Source organism: Macrotis lagotis, chromosome 6 (genome assembly GCF_037893015.1).
Source record: "Macrotis lagotis isolate mMagLag1 chromosome 6, bilby.v1.9.chrom.fasta, whole genome shotgun sequence".
NCBI classification, from domain to species: Eukaryota; Metazoa; Chordata; class Mammalia; order Peramelemorphia; family Peramelidae; genus Macrotis; species Macrotis lagotis.
The window spans coordinates 20,159,467-20,180,825 of NC_133663.1; the positions used below are offsets into that span (position 1 = coordinate 20,159,467).

At 39.1% G+C, this 21,359-nt stretch overlaps 1 protein-coding gene across 1 annotated transcript in view; it reads right to left on the minus strand.

Moving 5' to 3' along the window:
- The window catches only part of IFT80 (intraflagellar transport 80), a 101,681-nt gene that overhangs the window by 47,523 nt on the left and 32,799 nt on the right, over positions 1-21,359 (minus strand). Inside the window, 2 exon segments of the mRNA XM_074190838.1 lie at positions 14,765-14,902; positions 15,724-15,813. Of these exon segments, the coding sequence (XP_074046939.1) occupies positions 14,765-14,902; positions 15,724-15,813 (228 nt within the window).

A 21,359-nucleotide genomic window follows, 5' to 3' on the forward strand; every position in this document is an offset into this window, starting at 1 on the left:
CTGCTCCTTGTCCAGTGGCTCAAAGATCTACAGGAAACCGAGAGGTCACTAAATCCAAGCCTCTTGTCCCGTGGGTGACCCAGAGAAGCTACAGGAGAGCCCCCACAGCATCAACAGAGGGGCAGGGGTTGGCAGTCATGGTCTTGTTCTGTGATGACTCCACTCTCCCTTGTTGTACCTCTCCAAGTATCCGGCGCAGTCTGGTCAAGAGGTGGCTCTCCCCTACTTTTTTGTCCTTCGTCAGAGGTGCTGCAGCAGGGTCTCAGTTTGGCCTCACGCACAAAAAGGCATCACCTCAAAGTCGTTCCTGCCCCATTTAGCCTCTACCCTGGATGTCTTGGCCAATACCTTTGTACACACCCACAAGCTGACAGCAGCTTTCCAAACCTACAAACTGGCCAGGCTTTCTGACCATCATTTCTTTATCCATTCTCCTCCCTCATCCCTCCTTCCTCCACAGTCGCATGCTCCACAATGACAGGCTCCTCTGGCAGCTTCATTGAAATTTTGAAAGCTGCATCTATCTCCACAGAAGGATTTCCAAAAGGGCTCATGACCCACAGACTTAAAAACCCTGCTACCCAAGGGGCAGCTAGGTGGCACAGTGGATAGAGCACCAGCCCTGGAGTCAGGAGGACCTGAGTTCAAATGCAACCTCAGACACTTAATAATTACCTAGCTGTATGGCCTTGGGCAAGCCACTTAACCCCACTGCCTTGAAAAAAACCTTAAAAAAAAAAAAACCTTGCTACCCAGCTTCCTCCCTGCATGCTGGAGGAATATCGGTGACACACAAGAAGCCCTCTCCCTGGGGTAAAGAACGACAATGATGGTAGACGACCCTTGGTCTACCTCTCCAGGTAGACGGCTGGGGCCACTGGGAGACTCAGGGGCTTGGACCAGGTTCTCTCCATCATTCATTTTATCATTAAGCAAATCAATGAGATTGATTTAGAAATTGCTTCCTCCACCCCCAAACCACCCTAAGGAGGGAGAGCCCCTGCGGGCTTGTGACTCCCCAGGATTTGGGACATGTCACTCCCCTCTCAGTTTCCTCTGCAAAATTAGGGGTTTGAACTAGACAATTTCTAAAGGTTCTAATAAATCCCCATCTAGGATCCTATCAATGGAGGCAATTTTGTCTTCAGGCATTTGTCAAGTGAGTCAAGGTCTAGTGGGTCTGACTGCTTCTCTAGTCTATTCCACTGGTCAACATGGCAATTTTTTAATGTCATCATCAGACTGCCTGAATAATTAGTTTTATGATATAACATAACATAACATAACATAACATAACATAACATAACATAACATAATGCAATGTAATTAATATAATATAATATAATATAATAAATATAACTGATATAATTGATATAATATAATGTAACATCATGTAACGTAACATAATATAATGTAATGTAACATAATATAATTACTGCTTTACAATATAACAATATAATATGATAAAATATAATGATGTAATAAATATATAAAAACATTTTCCTTCATTATTTCCTTTGAGATTCTGGAGTTTTTTTTGGTTTTGTTTTTGCAAGGCAATAAGAGTAAGTGACTTGCCCAAGGTTACACAACTAAGTATTAAGCATCTGAGGTCAAACTTGAATTCAGGTCCTCCTGACTCCAAGTGCCACTTAGCTGCCCCTGATTCTGGAGTTTTTTGTTCCTGAAAATTAATTTTATTATTTAATACTTCTATTAAAGTAATCCCTTTATATTTAGTATAACAGTAAATCTATATATTAACCTAGAAAGTATTATCATTGATATTTTTTATTTTTTGTTATTAAGTGCTTTTATAATATTTAGCAATATCCTTGGTATGAAGTATTAAATCTGATTTTGCCAAAGTGTTGTGTATGTATGTATTGGGTGTCTGTGTGTACACATTAAAATACTGTTTTCTCTTTGCTAAGATTTTATTTTATTTCTGCACCAAAATTTTTTGTGTGTGTGCAATCGGTTTAGAAGTATCTCTCTTACACACTTACCTAGAGGAAAAAGGAGAGGAAGGGAATGGATGAAAGGGGATGGGGGGGGGGGTGTAGATGATAGAGGAGAGGGTAGTCAGATACAACACACTTTTTTTGTTTCTTGTGAGGTGCTGGGATTGGGTGGCCTGTCCAGGACCATGGGGCTGGGTGGTTAGAGGGTCTCTGGGGTGGGATGTAGGCTTGAGGTCTCCTGGCCCAAAGGCCGTTGCTCTGTCCTCTGTGAGACTTGGCTGTCCCACTGCACACTTTTAAAGAAGGGCAGAGTGAAAGGAGAAAGGAAAATAGAATAAATGGGAGTGGAGAGGAATGGATGGAGAGATTTACAATCAACAATAGCAACTGTGGAAAAATACAGAAGTAACTTCTCTGATGGACTTATGATAAAGAATGTGATCCACCTTGGAGACAGACCTGATGGTATCGGAACACAAACTGAAGCAAATTTTTTTCTCTTGGTTTTACTTTATTTCTTGTGAGATTTTTTATTTTTGTGAGGGGAAGGGGGGATTATGTTCGTTTTTACCACAAGACTATTTTAGTGATGTATAAATAAGTAAAAATATAAATTAAAAAAAATAAAATTAGAATTCTCTTCCTCAAAAATAAAAGGTGTCAGGGGCAGCTAGGTGGTGCAGTAAATAGAGCACCAGCCTTGGAGTCAGGAGTACCTGGTTTCAAATTCGACCTCAGCCACTTAATAATGACCTAGCTGTGTAGCCTTGGGCAAGCCACTTAACCCTACTGCCTTGAAAAATCTAAAAATAAATAAATAAATAAATAGAATTTTTTTAAAAGGTGTCTCTTGGGTGAGTTCCTCCTTAGTTTGAGTATTATGATCATACTTGTCTCATAAAAGTAGTTTGACAGATTAACTAACTTCTTTTTTATTTCTTTGAAGAAAGTTTTTAGAGCTTAGTATTAATTGCTATTTAAATATTTGTTAGAATTCATTCATAATTCATAGGAATCAGGTGTTTGTCTTTTCTTATTTCTTATTTTCCTATTTCTTATTTCTTTTCTAAGATGGAATTTTTTAAAATGTGACTTATTTTATGAATTTGAATATTTTCTATTTTTATAGATGTAATCCAGGGGATTTCATCAGTTTCCTTGGAGTACTTAGTTTTGATCATATATAATTATACATTTTTTTATATTTTTAATTTCTCTTTTTTGTGAATTTATCTTGCCCAATTATTTCTGTCTATAAAATAATATTCCTCTTGCTCTTTCTGGATCAGTTTACCTAATAATTTACAAATATTAGGGCAACTAGGTGGCACAGTAGATAGTGCACCAGCCCTTGAGTCAGGAAGGTCTGACCAAATCCGATCTCAGACACTTAATAATTACCAAGTTGTGTGACCTTGGATAAGTCACTTAATCCCACTGCCTTGCAAATCCCCCCCCCCAAAAAATATTCTTGGTTCTTTGAAAATAATCACTTCTTAGTTTGGTCAGTTCTATAGTCTTTTTATTTTTAATTTATCTACTTTCAAAATTTTCATAGTTTCTTTATTTGTACATGCTAATTTACTTTTTTTTCTCTTTTGTTAATATGTGCTTTTTGATACATAAATTTTCCAGACAGGTCTGTTTAACTATATTCTATAAGTTTGTATATGTTGTCTCATTCTTATTATTCCTTCATAATTATGAAAAGATGATTTTCTCTTGGTCCACTCATCTTTTAATAATACTTAGTATCTATTTGCTAAAACATCATTATTGATTAGCATTCTTATTCTAGAATATCTCTAAAGGAATGTCTTTCATGTTTCTATATTTTTACATTAACATATGATTTCCTTATTTCCTCACCTGATTCACTTTTTTAAAGGTACTTCATGATGCTAAGAAACATGCATATTTTTAATTCCCATGCTGAAGTCATCACAGAACTTTCAAAAAACTTCCATCAATTTTATGAATCAATATTATTTCTTATTTTTTCATTTTATCCATTTCTGAGAAAAGAATGTAAAAGTCTCTTATAACAATGCATCTTTGTCATTCAGATAGTTTTTCCTTTATAAGCTGACAGTATTATGCCATTTTGTACATATATATTTAATAATGGTACATACATAATAATATATTTAATAATGTTGTTTGTAACAGAAATATTGTACTAGGATCAACTATAAATGACTAGCAATTCTCCGCAATACAAAGATCAAGATAATTCCAAAGGATTTATGATGAAAAATGTTATCTGCCTCCAGAGGAAAAAACTTAAGGAGTCTGAATGGAGATCAAAAAACTCTATTTTTCACTTTTTTTTATTTGTTGTCTCTGTTTTCTTTCACAAAATGACTAATAGAGAAATACACTGCACATATATAACTGATATCAAATTGTCCACCTTTTCAATGAGTAGAGAGAAGAGGGAGAGATGATGAGAATTTGGAATTCAAAGTTTTAAAAAATGAATGTTAAAAAAATTTTTTAAAGTAAATAGAAAACACATTTAATTTTAAAAATGATACTGCTGGGGTGGCTAAGTGGCCCAGTGGATAGAGCACTGGGCCTGGAGTCAGGAGTACCTGAGTTCAAATCCAGCCTCAGACACCTAATAATTACCTAGCTGTGTGGCCTTGGGCAAGTCACTTAACTCCATTGCCTTGCAAAAAAACCCCTTAAAAAATGATACTGTTTTTGGGGGCAGTTAGGTAGCACAGTAGATAGAGCACCAGCCCTGGAGTCAGGAGGACCTGAGTTCAAATCCAGCCTCAGACACTTAATAATTAATAATTGCCTAGCTGTGTGACCTTGGGCAAGTCACTTAATACCACTGCCTTAAAAAACAGGATACTGTTTCATTGTGGTACCTTTAATTAAAATGTCATTTTCTCATTTGTCTTAATATTAGTCAATTATTATTGTCACCATATCTAAAATATTTGTCACTGTTACTTTTTCAAAGTCGAATGATAACAAATTTTGTTCCAGTCATTCTTTTTAACTCTACTGTAGAAGACTAAATGTGTTAAATGTGTTTGTTGTAGGCAACAAATTGTTTTTTCTCTTCTGAAAAGAGAATATTTATTTTTTTATTACACGTATTCCCTTTTCAGAAAAGAGAAGAAACATCAGTTTATCAAAATCAATAAAACCAAATGTATCTGGGGTGGCTAGGTGGCATAGTGGATAAAGCACCAGCCCTGGAGTCAGGAGTACCTGGGTTCAAATCCAGTCTCAGACACTTAATAATTACCTAGCTGTGTGGCCTTGGGCAAGCCACTTAACCCTATTTGCCTTGCAAAAACCTAAAAAAAACAAAAACAAAAACAAAACAAAACAAAAAAAACCAAATGTATCTGACAGTATATGCACTATTACTATTCTGTATTCATAGTCCATGTTTGCTCATTTTAATTCCCTGTTGTTAAGGTTTGGTTTTTTCCTACCTATATTGCTGAAGTCATGTATATTATTTTCGTGACTTTGCTTACTTAACTATATAATTCTTATAAGCATTTTTATGTCTAAATTCTTCAAAGTCATCATTTCTTACCAAACATTCCCATAGCACAACTGATCCAGTCATTCTCTAGCTACTTTGTCTAGTGCTCTGCCAACATAAAAGTGGCTATCAATATTTTGATGTATCTGTGACTTTTCTTTCTGTGTGTCATCTCATAACAATGTTTCAGACACTCTGGACTCCATATCCACAGTTTTAATACACTGTGGTAGTGTACTGTCTGTCTTTTCACACACTCCCCAATACTGGTTATACTCATCTTGAGTCATCTTTGCTGATTTGCTGGGTGTGAGATGAACCCTCAGAGATATTTTCATTTGCCAGGGTGCCCATATTTTACATGGAAATTGAGAGTTTGCAAGTCTTATTTGGAGAACAGCTTTTAAAAATCCTTGGACCATCAATCTGGGTAGAAATGACTCTTAATGATAATTAATTAATGGTATATCTTGAAAAATTAGACTTTTATCAGAAATATTTGGAGGAAAAGATTTTTCTTAATTGAATATTTCCTTTATTACAATCTTATTTCTTTTGTTTGTGCTGATATAATTTTTAAATTTCATCACTGTAGCTTCCCTATTCTAGAGTTATTTATTTCTGGCAGACATCATTTTTAGAACTTGGAATAAGAAAATATAAATCAAAATTTTATTTTGTAAAATATAAATTATGCTCTGCTTATCTAATCAATAAATAGAAGGGAATTAATGATGCAGAAAAAAAGCATAAGATAATTATTATAAATGAGATTTCTATTTGCATTCTAATAGTAAAAACTAATTTGGACTTTGAATAAGAAAGCACCACAAAAACAAAGCGACAGAGCTATTTTTCTTTTTTCAAGTCTCCTGAGCTCTTGCCTCCATCAGGCCCGCTAAGTCACCTAGACAATCATCACCAGCTCCTTCCCCCTTCTGCACATTCCCATACTCCCCCTCGTCCTCCAGGCCTACTCTTCCTCAATTCCAGCCTCTTTCTTCAGCTACCCAACCAACATCTTGCTCGTGACTGGATAAGCTTTTGAAAGGGCTCTGATACACCCAAGAAAACTAAGGTGCTTTTATATCCAAATTAGCAGCCACTAGAACGTTGCCACTCTACTCAAGGTAATAATTGAACAAAAGACTCAAAGGAATGCTTCTTATATACTCATATCCTCAAGAAAACTTCAAGGAGATCTTTGAGCAAAATCTTGGTGGAACCCTAACAAAACCATTCAGCCAGGATGTGAAGCCAATCCTAAACTCTGCCTCCAAAACAGAACCAAATTGGAAGGAAAAGTTAGCAAACCAATCTGGGGAAAGAAGACCCAAATTAATAAATGGGTTAAAATATTTGTAAGGGCAGCTGGGTGATGCAGTGAATAAAGTGCTGGGCCTAGAGATAGGAAGATCTGAGTTCAAATCTGCCCTCAGAACCTAGCCCTGTTTCCTCAACTTTAAAATGAGCTGGACCTGCTCCAGTGTGTCTGCCAAGGAAAGCCCAAATGGGGTCCAAAGTGTTGGACGGGACTGAGATGACCGAACACCAACAACATAATTATCGGTGAGTGGATTCAGTCGATGGTCAGGCACCATCAGACCCTTTCCAAAGAGCACTATTCCGGAGAGCAGTCACAGGCATTTCTCCTCCTCTCTAAGTACAAGTTGGAAGTCGGGGTCCCTGGACACCAGCCTCAGTATGAAAGTGAGCAGCTCTGGGACCTTTGGTAAATGAGCTGTTGCCTCTGGCCTCCGATGCCTCTCCATAACATGAAATAAGGATGGATGAGATGGGGTCTAACTCTAAAACCCCACAATTTCCATGATTTTCACATAAAGACTGATTTTTTTTGAGCTGCAGCTTAAACCCACCTGTCTGTTTGGTTGGGATGGATGACTTCTTCAGTGTAGATCTTAAATCAGATGTCCCTTAGACCGCCTACATCCAATCTAAAACTCAACTCACTGCCCCTGACCCAGCCTCCCCGTTTCCTGATGTCCCTATACTGTCAAAGGACCCCAGTTCATCAGTGGTCAAGTCCGATTGTTTCCAGCTCTGCTATCTCTCTCCACTAGTCCCCTTCCTCCTCTGACACAGCCCCCACTCTGGTGCAGACCCTCATCACCTCATGCCTGCTGGGAGGCTGCCTGCCTCAAGTCTTTCCCCCTCCACTCAACTAACGCAGTGATTCAAACTCCTCAGCTTAGACAGAAGGAACGAAGGCCCAGAAAGGCCAAATCACTTGCTAAAAGTCTCACAAGCTTCAAGTGGCAGAGGCAGAATTTGATTACCAGATCTGACCTGATGAGGGCAGCTTGTGAGGTGGCGCAGTGGGTAGAGCACTCATCTTCCTGAGTTCAAATCCAGCCTCAAACACCAGCTAGCTCTATGACCCTGGGCAAGTCACTTCACCTTGTTTGCCTCTGTTTTTTCATCTGTCAAATGAGCTGGAGAAGGAAATGATGAACCCCTCCAGTATCTCTGCCAAGAAAACTTCAAAAGGGGTCATGATGAGGTGGAGGTGACTGAAAAGTGACCAGACAACACTTTGACCTGACACCAACTGGGTCGCTGCCTGTTGGACCAGGAATCCTAACCAATGCATCTGATTTGCTCAAAGGAGAAGCTAGGTCTTTTTCCCTCTGAACTTAACAATTTCCTAAAACTGCCCACCTCGGTAGAATTCATCAGTTTTCTCTCCAAACTTCCCGATGCCAATTTCATTCCTGCTACCCCTTCCATATCACTGGTAAAAGAAGTCTAAATCTAGTTGCACTAAGTACAATGAATTTAGCTTATGACATTAATTCCAGAAAAATAATTTAAAACACAGCTAAAGAAAGTTTGAATTTTGTTATGATCCTCAAACTCATTTATACTACTTTTGCCACCACACCTAAGGCATTTGTTAATTGTATAGTTATTTCAGGATAAAGTACAGGTAATGCAGGTAGACACAAATCGGAGGAAATTACCGACATCTAAAAATCAAATTCTTATTTCTATCAGGATGGATCATTTCAAAAACCAGCGGGAGAAGCTGTTTATAAATATGGTTTCTAGGACTTGAGCAGTGCCTCTCAAATCCACCCACATCTTGACACGGCTCATTCTCCTTACTACCCTTTGCTTCTCTCTCATCTACCCCAACAGCCAGGATGCCTAAGGCATGGGGACTAAGTTCAGAAAGGAGAGACTTCTCTTCAGCACCACCTGCTGACCACTTCAGAGGATCACAGGTCTGCCAACCACAGGTACTGTGAGGGGGTCATTCTCAATAAAAGACAGGCAGCGGGGGAAGGGGGGGGTGCAGAAGGAAGACTGAACCGGGTACCAAGACCTGGATTATAGGAGCGCCTCTGCCATGGATTGCCCGAGTGGCCTTCCGACGTCCTCATCTGTAGAATGATGCAATCAGACTATATCCCTTCTGCGGTCACTCCATGGCCCTCTCATTCCTTTTGAACTGAATTAACCTTTAGTCCGGTAATTTAGCTTAGGCTATGCTCCACACTGAGAATACCAAGATATAAATGAAAGTCTGCCCTCCAGGACCCTCCAAAGAGGGAAACCACACATTCACCAAAATTGTACACAAAATAAACCAAGGCAATCTGGGTGGGGGGAGGCATGAGGAGCAGGGAGGGTCTGGAAAAGTCCCCCAGAGGAGGCAGCCTCTGAGCTGATCTTCAAAGGGAGTGAGAGATTCTAACAGAGAACTCTAAGGACCGAAAGGAAATGAGAAATGCATAAAGGTCATGCCAACAATCAGCAAATACTGATTGGAGGTCTGGCAACATAGTCACTGGGTGCCAGGCTTCCAGAGTTCATTGGGGAATTCTATACCCTTCTCTACAGCTGGAATCAAAAGCTGAGAAACCCAACACTGGCTATGAACCAAGGCTGTAGACTGGTATGATGGATGTGGCCAATGGTGAAGGAGCTGAGCCGTCAAGTCTGAGCATGGTCAAGTACAATTAGAGGAGTACTTCTCCTGGACTAGCTGAAGGGAGCAAGGCTGTCCACCAAAAAGACTTAATGGGTAAGAAATCTGGGGCATGAACAAAGCACAGGAGGCAAGAAAGCTGGAGCAGTCGGGCCAAGACTCAGAACAGTCATCAGCAAGGGGGACACCAGAGAAAACCAATTGGAGAGGTGAATACATTCAGGTAGACCTTCCCCAAGGTCCCAGATCAATTGAAAATGAAAATGAAAACCATTAATTCCTATTGGTTGATTAGCTCATATGCCTAATGTAATACAGACAATGGAAAAACACGACTCCTTTTTTCTAGGAGTTTACCATCACACAGAAAAGGGGAAAATGTGGTTCATTGAATCCTTAACTCAGACCAGCTCCCATATGGGAAAGGAAAATTTCAGCTCCTTACAGTTGTCCCTCAACATTAGTGGGGCTTAGGGGCCCAGCACCCCTAATGAATGTGAATGTTAAAAACATGCATGACTCTAGGATTCCCAAAACCCTTATTTCTAATCATTCGGCTCCTATTTCACAAACAAAACAAGTAAATCACACTGCACCCATAAAACAGTGGCAGTTTTTAATGTAAGATTAGTATCTCGCACATTATGCGGAGTCTTAAGAGTGGCAGCAACGGCTCCCCAGATTTCCTTCTTCTATGAAAAGCACAAGATACAACCCTCACTGTGGGAGAAATCACACAACTCGGTCTGCACAGTAGAGAGACAAAGAGGAAATGTTTCCAAAGAGAGTCCATAGTTCTTTAGCTCACTGAAATCTATAATAAATTTATGTAGCTATCCTTATGGTAGGAAAATATAGATTAATCCCTTTGCCTTGCAAAACCCAAATAACAATAATAATAATAATAATAATAATAATAATAACAATATACAGTATACATTCATGACAGTAATTTTTAATTTTCTTTACATACACATGCCTTTTCTACAGTATGTCACAAATTTCTAAAATTTCCATTTAATTACTGAGGTTCAACTACAAAAAAACAAAATTATAAATATAAAACATGCAAATGTTGAGGAATGATTGTAGTTTCTCTAGCTTAAACCATTGCTATTCCTCTCCTCTTCCCCACTCTAAATCTAGGAGATCTCAAAGGATCGACAGAATAGCCATCACTGGAAAAATGAGCTAAAAAGTAAATCAAGGAAATATTAAATAATAATTCATTAAAAAGGAATTTGAAATAATTACCTTACAAATTGATACATCTGTTTTATGTGTGGGGCTGGTTTAAGGAATAAGCCTAACAAGACTGCATGTATTTATAAACAAAAGAGTACTCACGTATCCAAAGAGTGGTACCAGGGGCTAGGCATGGTACAAGGGGGAAAGGAACAGGGTCAGAAGAAGGCAGGAGAAGGAGGGGCTCCACAGAGCCTGCTAAGCTGTTTTGTGGGGAGTAAGACTGCACCAGATCCCACACTAGTGTGGCAGACAAAGAACTCTTCTGAGCCCTAGGCTAGCATGAGCACATTGGCATAAAGAAGATCCATTGGCAGGAGAGATTGGGGGGAGGCAGCAGGACCCAACAAGAGCCAGTACCTGGGATGGTCCACATGACCATGGTCCTCATGGACCAAGTCAGAGGAGAAGTGGCTACCAGAAACACAAGGAAACAGCCCTGAGCTTCTGGGATGCTGCCTCGGTGTCTGCCTTGCTGGGAAAGGAGGATGGGGGACACAAGGTTAGCAGGACCAGGCTCTGGCAGAGTTCAACAGGACTAAGGACGGCTCTCTAAGGGACCACTTGAACTCTCAGAAAGGTTCATCACAAGACAGATGTCATCCCAACTCATCCAGCTCTCTGCCCAACCTGGGGAGAAGGGAGGGTTAGGGGATGCAATTGGCAAAGGATACAAACCCAATGATGAAATGATCTAAGAATCTAAGTAAGGAAAAATCTACAGGTTTAGAAACTGATTCCAAGTAGTAGGGAGGGAGAAGGAAGAAACCACATTGAAGCCAGGGTTTGATCATGGGGGAAATGTGAGCTTCACTGCCTGAAACAGGAGTAGAAAAGAGCAGATTTTATTTTCAAAGGAAGAAAAGGGAACAAAATAAGGCTGAGCTGCCCTTGGATTATCAAAAGGGAAATCTGCCCAGTAAGTAGTGTGAAATGAGGGCCTGAAGATAGGAATCCGAGACTTGACTTCCTGGACTGCAAAGCTGACCCTATGGGAATGAATGAGATGGAGATAGCCAAGAAAAGAGAAGAGGGCTTCCTGGAAAGAGTAAGACCAAGGAGCCTGGGTACCAACACCACTTAGTAGCGGAGACACAGGGAACGCTGGCATCAGTGGGGGAGTTCACAAGAACTGTCAGGGACACAAAGGTCAGGCAAGGGTCCTGCCAGCACCAGAGCTCCCCTGGTACCCAGCACTGCCCTGGACACACTCCTCAGCTGCAACCCATGATGAAGGCCCCACGATAAAGCCGGCTTAGGTAGCCGACCTCTACCAGCTGATACATCTCGCTATTCATTCCAAGGAGCTCTCAAACCCATTTCAAATATGCAGAGAATTGTGTGGCTAAGAAAGAAGAAAGTCAGAGTGTAAAAAGAGGTGATGGGAGTGGTGGGAGGAAGAGACCAAGGAAGGTCTCCTGCAGGAAGTGGGGGGAAGCAGGGAGATGCAGGGAGCAAGCAAAGAACAACAGTGGCCAAATAGGAACGAGATGCCACCTCAAGCCACTTTGTGTATGAACTCTAGGGATCACCCCTGAAGGCTCCCCAGAGCTCAGCACAAACTCCCTATCAGTCACCTTTAGGGGTGTTGAGGGGGTCAAACCCCAGTCTGAGAAACAGTAGATTAAATACCATTTTAAAAACCCACTATTTAATTTTAAAATGTTGATTATTTCTAGCATAATTCTTTCAAAAGTATTGTCTACAGTTTATTTTACCTAATGGATTGTTCTTCTATAATTAGATCATGTGCTTAAAAATCTGCGTTACATCTGAATTCTAAGAATATAATTTAAAGTTAATTATAAGAAAAATAAATTTCTTCCCATTTTGAAGCAAATACCCAATGAAGTAATATTGTATATAACTTTTTCTCATTACTTTTATGCATCCTAATCTGAGAACAGGAAATTAAGTTACAGTTTGCAATTTAAACACTTTACAATTTAACTATGCTTTACATATTGTGCAACATTTCTGCTCCTCAGATGTTCCACAACCCTAACATTGTCAAAATTTTATCCTACCACCCAAACTGAGCTTTTGAAGGAGTTGAATTTTACACATTAAAAAAATAAAAAACAAGTTAGCCAAACATTTTTCTAAAATCACATATACACAAACCCCTTATTATTACTATTAATTTATAAAATATGGTATCAAATTGAATTAAATGTCTTCAACGGATGTATTTTCAAAGGAAGGACAAAGACTCCTGATGATTCCCAGATGTCAATCTGCTGATTCAGTCTCTTTAAATACAATGTATACAATAAAGATGTCTGAATTGACTGCATATAAGGTCAACCTGGCTTTTGTCAAATCCCTCTGATGCTAAGTAACTTATGAATTATTTAGCCTCCTCTCTTCTCCAAGTATTAGGAAGGCTAATTCTTTTGGAAATGTTTATGTTAAATAGTTAAGGATTAAAAAAACTGCATAAAAGAAATATCATTAGAGGCTAATCTAATAAATTATTATAATTTCCTTTAACCGTTATAATTCTTATTATATATCAGGTCAAGGTAAAGCAGTCATAAGTCAAACTTCTGTGGTTTCATAAGAATTTCAATAAAACCTATTAACAGGTATCCCTTGGGTTTAAGCAAAACTGGAATTTGTAAAAACTGGTTAAATAATAATAGAAGCTCTTATTTACAGAGTACTTCCTCTGATGCCAGGCCCCCTGCATTTGACAATTACTTAGATTATTTTCTCCTCTGATTCTCACAACAACCCTGGGAGGCGACCTTACAGAAGAGTATTTTATTTTACTCACTAGAGTTTGAACCTGAAGGCACTTCTTAGGTGGAACGCTGACCCCTCCTGGTGACTGGGGTCAATACGGTGCTGCTCCAAGAGTCATGTCGATGACACAGGTCCTGGGCTCATGGACCTGAAGGGGACCCCAGACATCTAAGGGTTCCCATGAGGTCCCTGGTCCCAAGGGCGACACCTTGCTGAGGGTGTGAAGCAGCACCGCACAGTCATCCAGAGTGAGGCTCACCTGGGCACTCTCAGCAACCCAGGACCTGCAGATGTGACCCCATCAGACCAGAGGGTCCTAGGCAAGGACCCCCAGCACTTGGCCCAAGACCTGGCCGGGGCAGCAGATCATGTCCAGAAGAATCTGGACCAGATAATCAGGTGGGCAGCCTCAAAGAATGACTAAAGGGGAGGGGCCTTACACACAGTAGTAAGGTGATGCCCAGAGAGGGTCAGCAATTGGTCTGGGGTCTCCCAGGACTAGAGTAATGAGAGCACATGTCACTGAGATAGCTTGGTCAAAAGTTTACTTGTCAAAAGGCTTGTATGAAAGGAGGATGCTCGTATGGGAAAAGTTCTCACACTGTCCACCTTAAAATTCCAGAAGTCCAAGATCTTTAGACTTAGATGAAGCATTTTATTAATTTACTACAATGTCTTTACTGTAAGAAGCCATTAATTGATGCAAGATGAAAGATACACGGACAATATAAACAATAACAAAACAAAAAGTGGAACAACAATCAAAAGGAAACCAAATGCTGTCTGATGATTAAGCCTGGTCTTGAATAAGCACGATGCATACATACATCATCAGGCTTAGACAATGCGCTGCTTAGTCTTGCTGAAACGCTCTCTAAGATAAAAGCAGGGCTGTTCACGGGTAAGGCATTCAGAAATGAATATAAAACGAAAACATTAGGCATAAATAAAAATAAGATGGAAGAATAAAGACTTTATGGTGGAAGAAACTGCCTTAAAATAGGATTAAACTTTTTTTAAAGGAATAAAAGGACTTTACACATTGATCTAGTCAGGAATTTCGAATAATAGTTCCTTTGAAAAAATGGTTTTTAAGGATGTCCTTCACAATTAAACATGTTCAAAGTAAAATCTTTCCAGAAAGGCAGATACTAAAGCATGTTCACCACTCCTAAAACTTTAAAGAACTCACATGGTCTCATGAAGTCTAAAATTAAATAAAACATTAAGAAATCCAACCAGATGCATGCACTAAAAATGGTTTTAAGCTCTGTATATTTTATGCATTATCAAGAAATGTATGTGACAGTATGCCTGTGGTTTGTCAGAAGTATAACTTACCCCTGTTTTATCACACAAGCGTAAAGTATGAAATGATCCCACAGCAAATAATTCTCCATCTGGCGCCCAGGCAACTGAGGTAATAGGATGTTCAAGAAGGTGGGAGCTGTAGAGCAGACGACCATAACTGTCCCAAACCTATGAAAAACAAGTAGGTCAGTTTTTTCATTATCAAGCTCCCTCCCCCCATCACTACAAGAGTAAGTATGATTCCTACAAGTTATCAAGTAAAAGTTTAGAAACAGTGTTATGGTTTTGTAAAACTCATATTTATCAGTAGATTTTTTAACACATACAGAAAAGAGATAAGAAAGCCAATTATATTCTGTGGAATGTTGAAAAAAAGTGCAAATGTTAAAAACACAGCAATGTTCTGCCATAGTAAAAAACCAATCATTTTACTAAAAAGGCTGGAAAAGCATGCAGAATTAGAAATAGTTCATATAAATTTAACTGTTATTAAGAATGAGAGCTATGTTGAAACTAGGTTATAATCTCTTTTTTTTGAATGTTCAGTTTTCATTTCTCCTATTTTAATAAGAATTCTGTCAATGGTGTTTTATATTGATTAGTTTTCTTCTAATTATACATAGTCAATCTTCTCCCCCACACATTTATTTTTGTCAAAAGCTAAAGGTTTCCTTATATTTACTGCCTCAGTGGGTTTGACTTTCATAACACAAATGTACTGATTTAAACAGTAACTAAAAATGGAAACAGTAATTACAGTGCTATTTTATTAGGCCAATTTTTTACATCAATAAGATTGTGAATATAAATTAGGCATTCTGAGAGGTACTACTAAGGTAATACTTATTACAGTATGGAATAGAATTTCACTCAATATTAAATTTAGGTTATGTTGGGTTAAAGTTAGGAAACTTAAGGATGTTTTATGTGCTAAACATTTCGATACATTAAATACTTCCAATACTATGATGAAGTTATTTGTTACACACCTTATATTTACAGTCTTCACCAGCAGACAGGATTAGGTCATTGACTGAGTTCCAATCCACTTTTAAAATAATTCCATCATGAGCTTTCCACTGTAAAAAAAATGAGAAATTTATAACTTTAAGGAAAGGATGATGGATGGTTTCCAGTATGGCTATTTTGCAACAGATTAGTCATCTTGCTCAAATGCAAAAGGAAGAAACGAACAAGACTCTCCCTTGCTCCTTCCCAACCATCGTCCTCTTGGCTCACTATGTTCCATCCATGTCCACCATGATCCACATTTGGTAAAAGGCTGTCAGCTGCATCAAACCACAAAGGTCTTTAGTCTTCTCCAGAACAGGCTAAGTAAGGAAGCCACCAGAAGATCAAAGGCGCTGGTTTCTGTGGATGATGGGGAAAGGAACTTTTGAGTGGAACTTACTTAAGGAGCAGACTTTCCTTAAGACCTGGCAGGGCTGATCATGTTCAGGCTTCCAGCAAAAGGCTGTAGCTATCAGTTCAGCTGAGGTGCCTGTCTTCTGGAAGTCCTGGAGCAAGGTAGAAGCCAAGGGGAGGAAAGAGCCAGAGAACTAGACTCTCCTCCATTTATGTGTAGCCAGATCAAAGTCATGTTAGAATAAAGGACAACTGCTTCCCTTGAACACTGGTTGAAGTGGGAAAACAGGCAGCAACTATGGGGCCTAGGCTCAGTAGAGTCCCTTTTGTCAGAGGGGACACTAGGTCACCAACCACTCACCACCTTCCACTAGATAGGTCAATCAATCAAACCTTGCACTTCCTTTTCTCTACTTCATTTCTTTCCTCTTTTCCTTATTTCTGAGCACAATCCCTTCCATTTTTTTCTTTCCTTGCTACCTTTTTCTCTTTCGCTATTCTCAAGTCTGGGATCTCAGAGCTAACCTGTCATCTATAAGACCCCATTCTCCTTGCAAGAATGTTCACATGGCAATTTCTTAGGTTTAAGTACCTATAAGTTTAGTACCTATAAGGTTTAAGTACCTATAAAGTAGCTATCTCAACTTCACTGGCCCTACGTTTGTATTTTTCCTAAACAATCCACGTATACTTCAGTCTTAGATAATCAATAAATAGCTCCTATATTTCAAAATGTATGTGTGTTTTATTGGGCCAACTCTATCAGAGAACAAATAAAGCTGAGATTGTGGCTATGGAAGCATGACTGGAGATTAGGGGATGGTAAACAGGAAACCTCTGGAAGGCTTTCAGACATCCATGTGACTAGATGGTAGGATGCTTCTACTGTCTGTTTTACCAAGAGGCCCAAAGGACTCAAGGGAGCAAAAGGGAGCCTCTTCTTCACTAACCAAGAATGCTGGAAAGGCTGATCCTACCACCCTTCTCCTTAGCTCGACCCAGCCTCATCAGGTGTCCTACACCATCACTGGGCATCATTCTACCCAAGGAGAAAGCGATGTGTAATGGTCTGTCTATAAACGCGCGCACACACACACACACACACACACACACACACACACACACACACACCCCCCTCTATGGCTCCTTTGGGAATTTGATACATTCATATATATATTGCATATATAAGTATATAGATATATTATATAGATATATATTTCAAGGGATCTATGAATAGATGAGAGAAAAATTTTCATCTTTTTTTTTTTAGTTTATCTCTAATTCAGCATTTCCTCCAATTATTTAAAAGCATTGTTCTGAGAAGGGATCAATAGGTTTTACCAATTTGTCAAAGGGGTCTACTATGACACAGAGGTTAAAAACCTTTGACACAGAGAATAGGAAACAGATCTACAATTATATGATATAGGAAATTCCCTCCACCAATGTAGGCAGACATTTTTCTCTTCAACTGAGCTTTAGATAGTTGCCTAGAAGACTGAGATTCAAGCACAGCCAGGATGGGTCAAGAAATGAAAATTCATGGGGCAGCTAGGTGGCGCAGTGGATAAAGCACCTGCCCTGGAGTCAGGAGTACCTGAGTTCAAATCTGGCCTCAGACACTTAATAACCTAGCTGTGGCCTTGGGCAAGCCATTTAACCCTATTTTGCCTTGCAAAAACCTAAAAAAAAAAAAAGAAATAAAAATTCAACAACTCTGAAGTACTACCTCACACCTATCAGACTAGCCAATATGTCAGAAAAGGGAAATAATCAAGGTTGGAGAGGATGTGGGAAAACAGGAACACTAACACAATGCTGGTAGGGTTGTGAGCTGATCCAACCTTTCTGAAGACAATCTGGAACTATGACCAAAGGGCATCAAACTGTGCCTACCCTTTGATCCATCAATACCACTATTGGGTCTGCGTCCCAAAGAGATCATAAAAAAGGAGGAATGACCCATATGTACAAAAATATATACCACAGCCCATTTTGTAGTGACAAAGAATTGGAAATTAAGGCATACCCATCAAGTGGGAATGCCTGAACAAGCTGAGGTATGTGAATATAATGGAATATTAATGCTCTATAAGAAATCATGAGCAGATAAGATTTCAGAAAAACCTGGAAAGATTTATATGAATTGAAGCTGAGTGAAGTGAGCAGAACCAGGAGGACATTGTACACCTTAACAACAAGACTGTGCGATGATCAACTATGACAGATTTGGCTCTTCTCAGAAATACAGAGATCAAAGACGAGGGCATCCACATCTAGAGAAGGAACTATGGAATCTGAATGCGATCAAAGCATGCTATTTTCACCTTTTTAAAAAATTTTTTTTTTGCTTTTCTCCCCCCTCCTTGTTTTCCCTCTTTATTCTGACTCTTCTTTCATAGCATGACTAATATGAAAATATGTGCAACATAATTATACATACATAACTTATATCAGATTATGTGCTATCCTAAGGTAGGGGGAGGGAAGAGCAGGAGGGAGAAAACTTTATAAAAATGAATGTTGTGACTATTGTAGTAATATTTTTTCGTTGCTTCACATGTTTAACCTATACCAAGTAACTTGCTTTCTCAATGTGGGGAGTGAGGTGGGAGGTAGGAAGAGAATTTGGAACTCAAGGTTTTAGAAGTAAATATTAAAATGTAGCTAAGGAGGTGTGGCTAGGTGGTACAGTGGATAGAGCACCGGCCCTGGAGTCAGGGGTACCTGAGTTCAAATCCAGCCTCAAACACTTAATTATTAGGCCTTGCAAAAAAAAAAAAACAACAACAACCCTAAAAACAAAATAAAAATAAAAATAAAATGTAGGTGGTAGAAGAAATTTAAAAAGAAAAGAAAAAAAGGAATAGCAAGTTGTAAAAAAAATAATTGAAAAAATAAAATAAAAACTTGGGGAAAAAAGGGTAAGGACTTGGACCCAAAGTCAACTCTCTATCCATTATTGTTTCTCATTCAACATATATCAAGTGTCAAATGTCTCAGTACAATTTTAAGCTAAAATAACTTCAGAAGTATAAAGATTATAAACTTAACTAAAACAATATTTAAAAAGCTAAGCAAAAATTTTAAATATTGATACATGTCTTATTAAATTTCACCATAATCACTGTCTTGTGCTGTACTGCACTAAAGTCAATTTTTGAACTTTGTAAAAGCATTCATCAGCATCTGCTCAGGGGCTGAAGGGACTTCAAGCCTAGCTTGAAGATCATCTAAAGAATGAGGTTTGATACATAGGTGACAGTTTGGATATGATCCCACACGAAAAAGTCTAATAGAAACCAATCAGATGACCAGAAGGGTCTAAGAAGAGACTCTCCTCTCCTAATCCCTAAGACTAAGAAAGTGTCATCCAAAAACTGTGACCTAGGCAATGTATGACAACAGGATGCCCATTTCATTAAAATTTAAAATTTATAAGGCCAAATAAGTACAAAAGAATTTTAAATAATCAACATTTTCAAAGTTTTTTACAAATTTGTAGCATAGATATTTTTAAAGTTATTAAAGCTTCAAGCTGCACTAAGTCATGGAGGACCCCCCCACATAATCACATGTCTTCTTCCTCCAAGGAAGTTGGGGCAGAGTTGCTGAGGGGTTCTACAAAAAAAACTACATTATCTTACCCTTTAATGTCTTGGTGAAGCCAATTTGGGTCCCATTCACAACCTGTTGCAAAGCTGGGAGCATTTCCCTGAAACCACTTCTAAACAGACCCTAAAGTGGTAGAACCTTTAATAGAACCTTAAAAAACCAGAGTGAAACAATTTCTCAACTCAAGATATTTGGAGGAACTTCAGGAAAGGTCTGTCTTAAGTGGGTAAAAGAGGAAATAGAGACCAGCATAGGTGAGAGAGCTGGAAAACTAGCAGGAGGTCTTAGCCAAGGCCAGGCCCTGGTCTGGGCTCAGCAGGCCAGCAGCAAGGTGGCCCACCCCAGGAATGCAGAGGTCATAGGAGGGAACAAACCCCCCCAGCAACTGAAATAGAGGCAATGCCCTAGGCTAAAGTGCTAAGCCAGCAACCAGACCCCTCATACCTGAGTACAAGAAGCTTGGGACTATATATCCCTTGTGCCCTAGGAATACAGCCTCAACCTTCAAAATGAGCAAAACACCAAAATCGTGCTAACCATAAAAAGCTACAATTCTGAGAGGTGATAAAATGCCATCTCAGAAGAGGAAAGCTATGATAAAAATGGCTCCACATAAAGCCTCAAAGGGGTTTATAAATTGCTCTCAAATATAAAAAAAGACCTCTTGGAAGAGCTCAAAAAGGATTTTAGAAATGGAAGAAGAGATGAGGAAGAAAAATGGAGAAAAGAAATGAGTCATGCAGGAGAATTAAGAACAATTGCCTGAAAAAGCCACTACCTTTAAAAGTAAAATTGGCCAACTGGAAAACTCATCTCCAACCTGCTAATTTCAAGGCAATGAGCTGCTCTCCAAAGGATGGTTAAATGTGGAAGGAAGGAAGGAAGGAAGGAAGGAAGGAAGGAAGGAAGGAAGGAAGGAAGGAAGGAGAGAAGAAAGGAAGGAGGGAAGGAAGGGAGGGAGGAAGAAAGGAAGGAGGAAAGGGAGAGAGGGAGGGAGAGAGGAAAGAAGGCATAAATAAAGCTGACCAGTCTGTTCCCTTGACCTCCTGGGAAATCCAAGGGCGGGCACAGGACTGGTGATGGTGGCTGTAAGTGGGAGCTCACCCTCCACCAGAACTGCCTCTCCGTTGCTGGGTTTCTTAATCCTAGCAAATCCCTGTTTGTGTCCCTCCATTAAAGAACAAACTTGGAGAAAGAATGTCTTTAAAAAACAAATGTTCTGTTATTGCAGTTTAAAAAAAGATGCATATTATAAACTGTCACACTAGTTAAATTTCCCAACATTACTTATAAAGGAAAAATGAAAAACAATGGTTTCTGATTATAAATGACTTACAGAGGGGCAGCTAGGTGGAGCAGTGGATAGAGCACTGGCCCTGGAGTCAGGAGGACCTGAGTTCAAATTCAGCCTCAGACACTTAATAATTACCTAGCCACTTAACCCCATTTGCCTTGTAAAAACTAAAAAACTAAAAATAAATAAATGACTTACAGAGCTACAAAGCAATTCCCTCAAATCAAAATCAGATCAGTAAGACACGGGTTTCCATTTTTCTAAAACTACATTTACACAGTGCTGCAGTTCCACAGCTATCTTCTACAGGAAGCCTTTCCTGGTTTCCCCAATCCCTCACATTTCACTGCT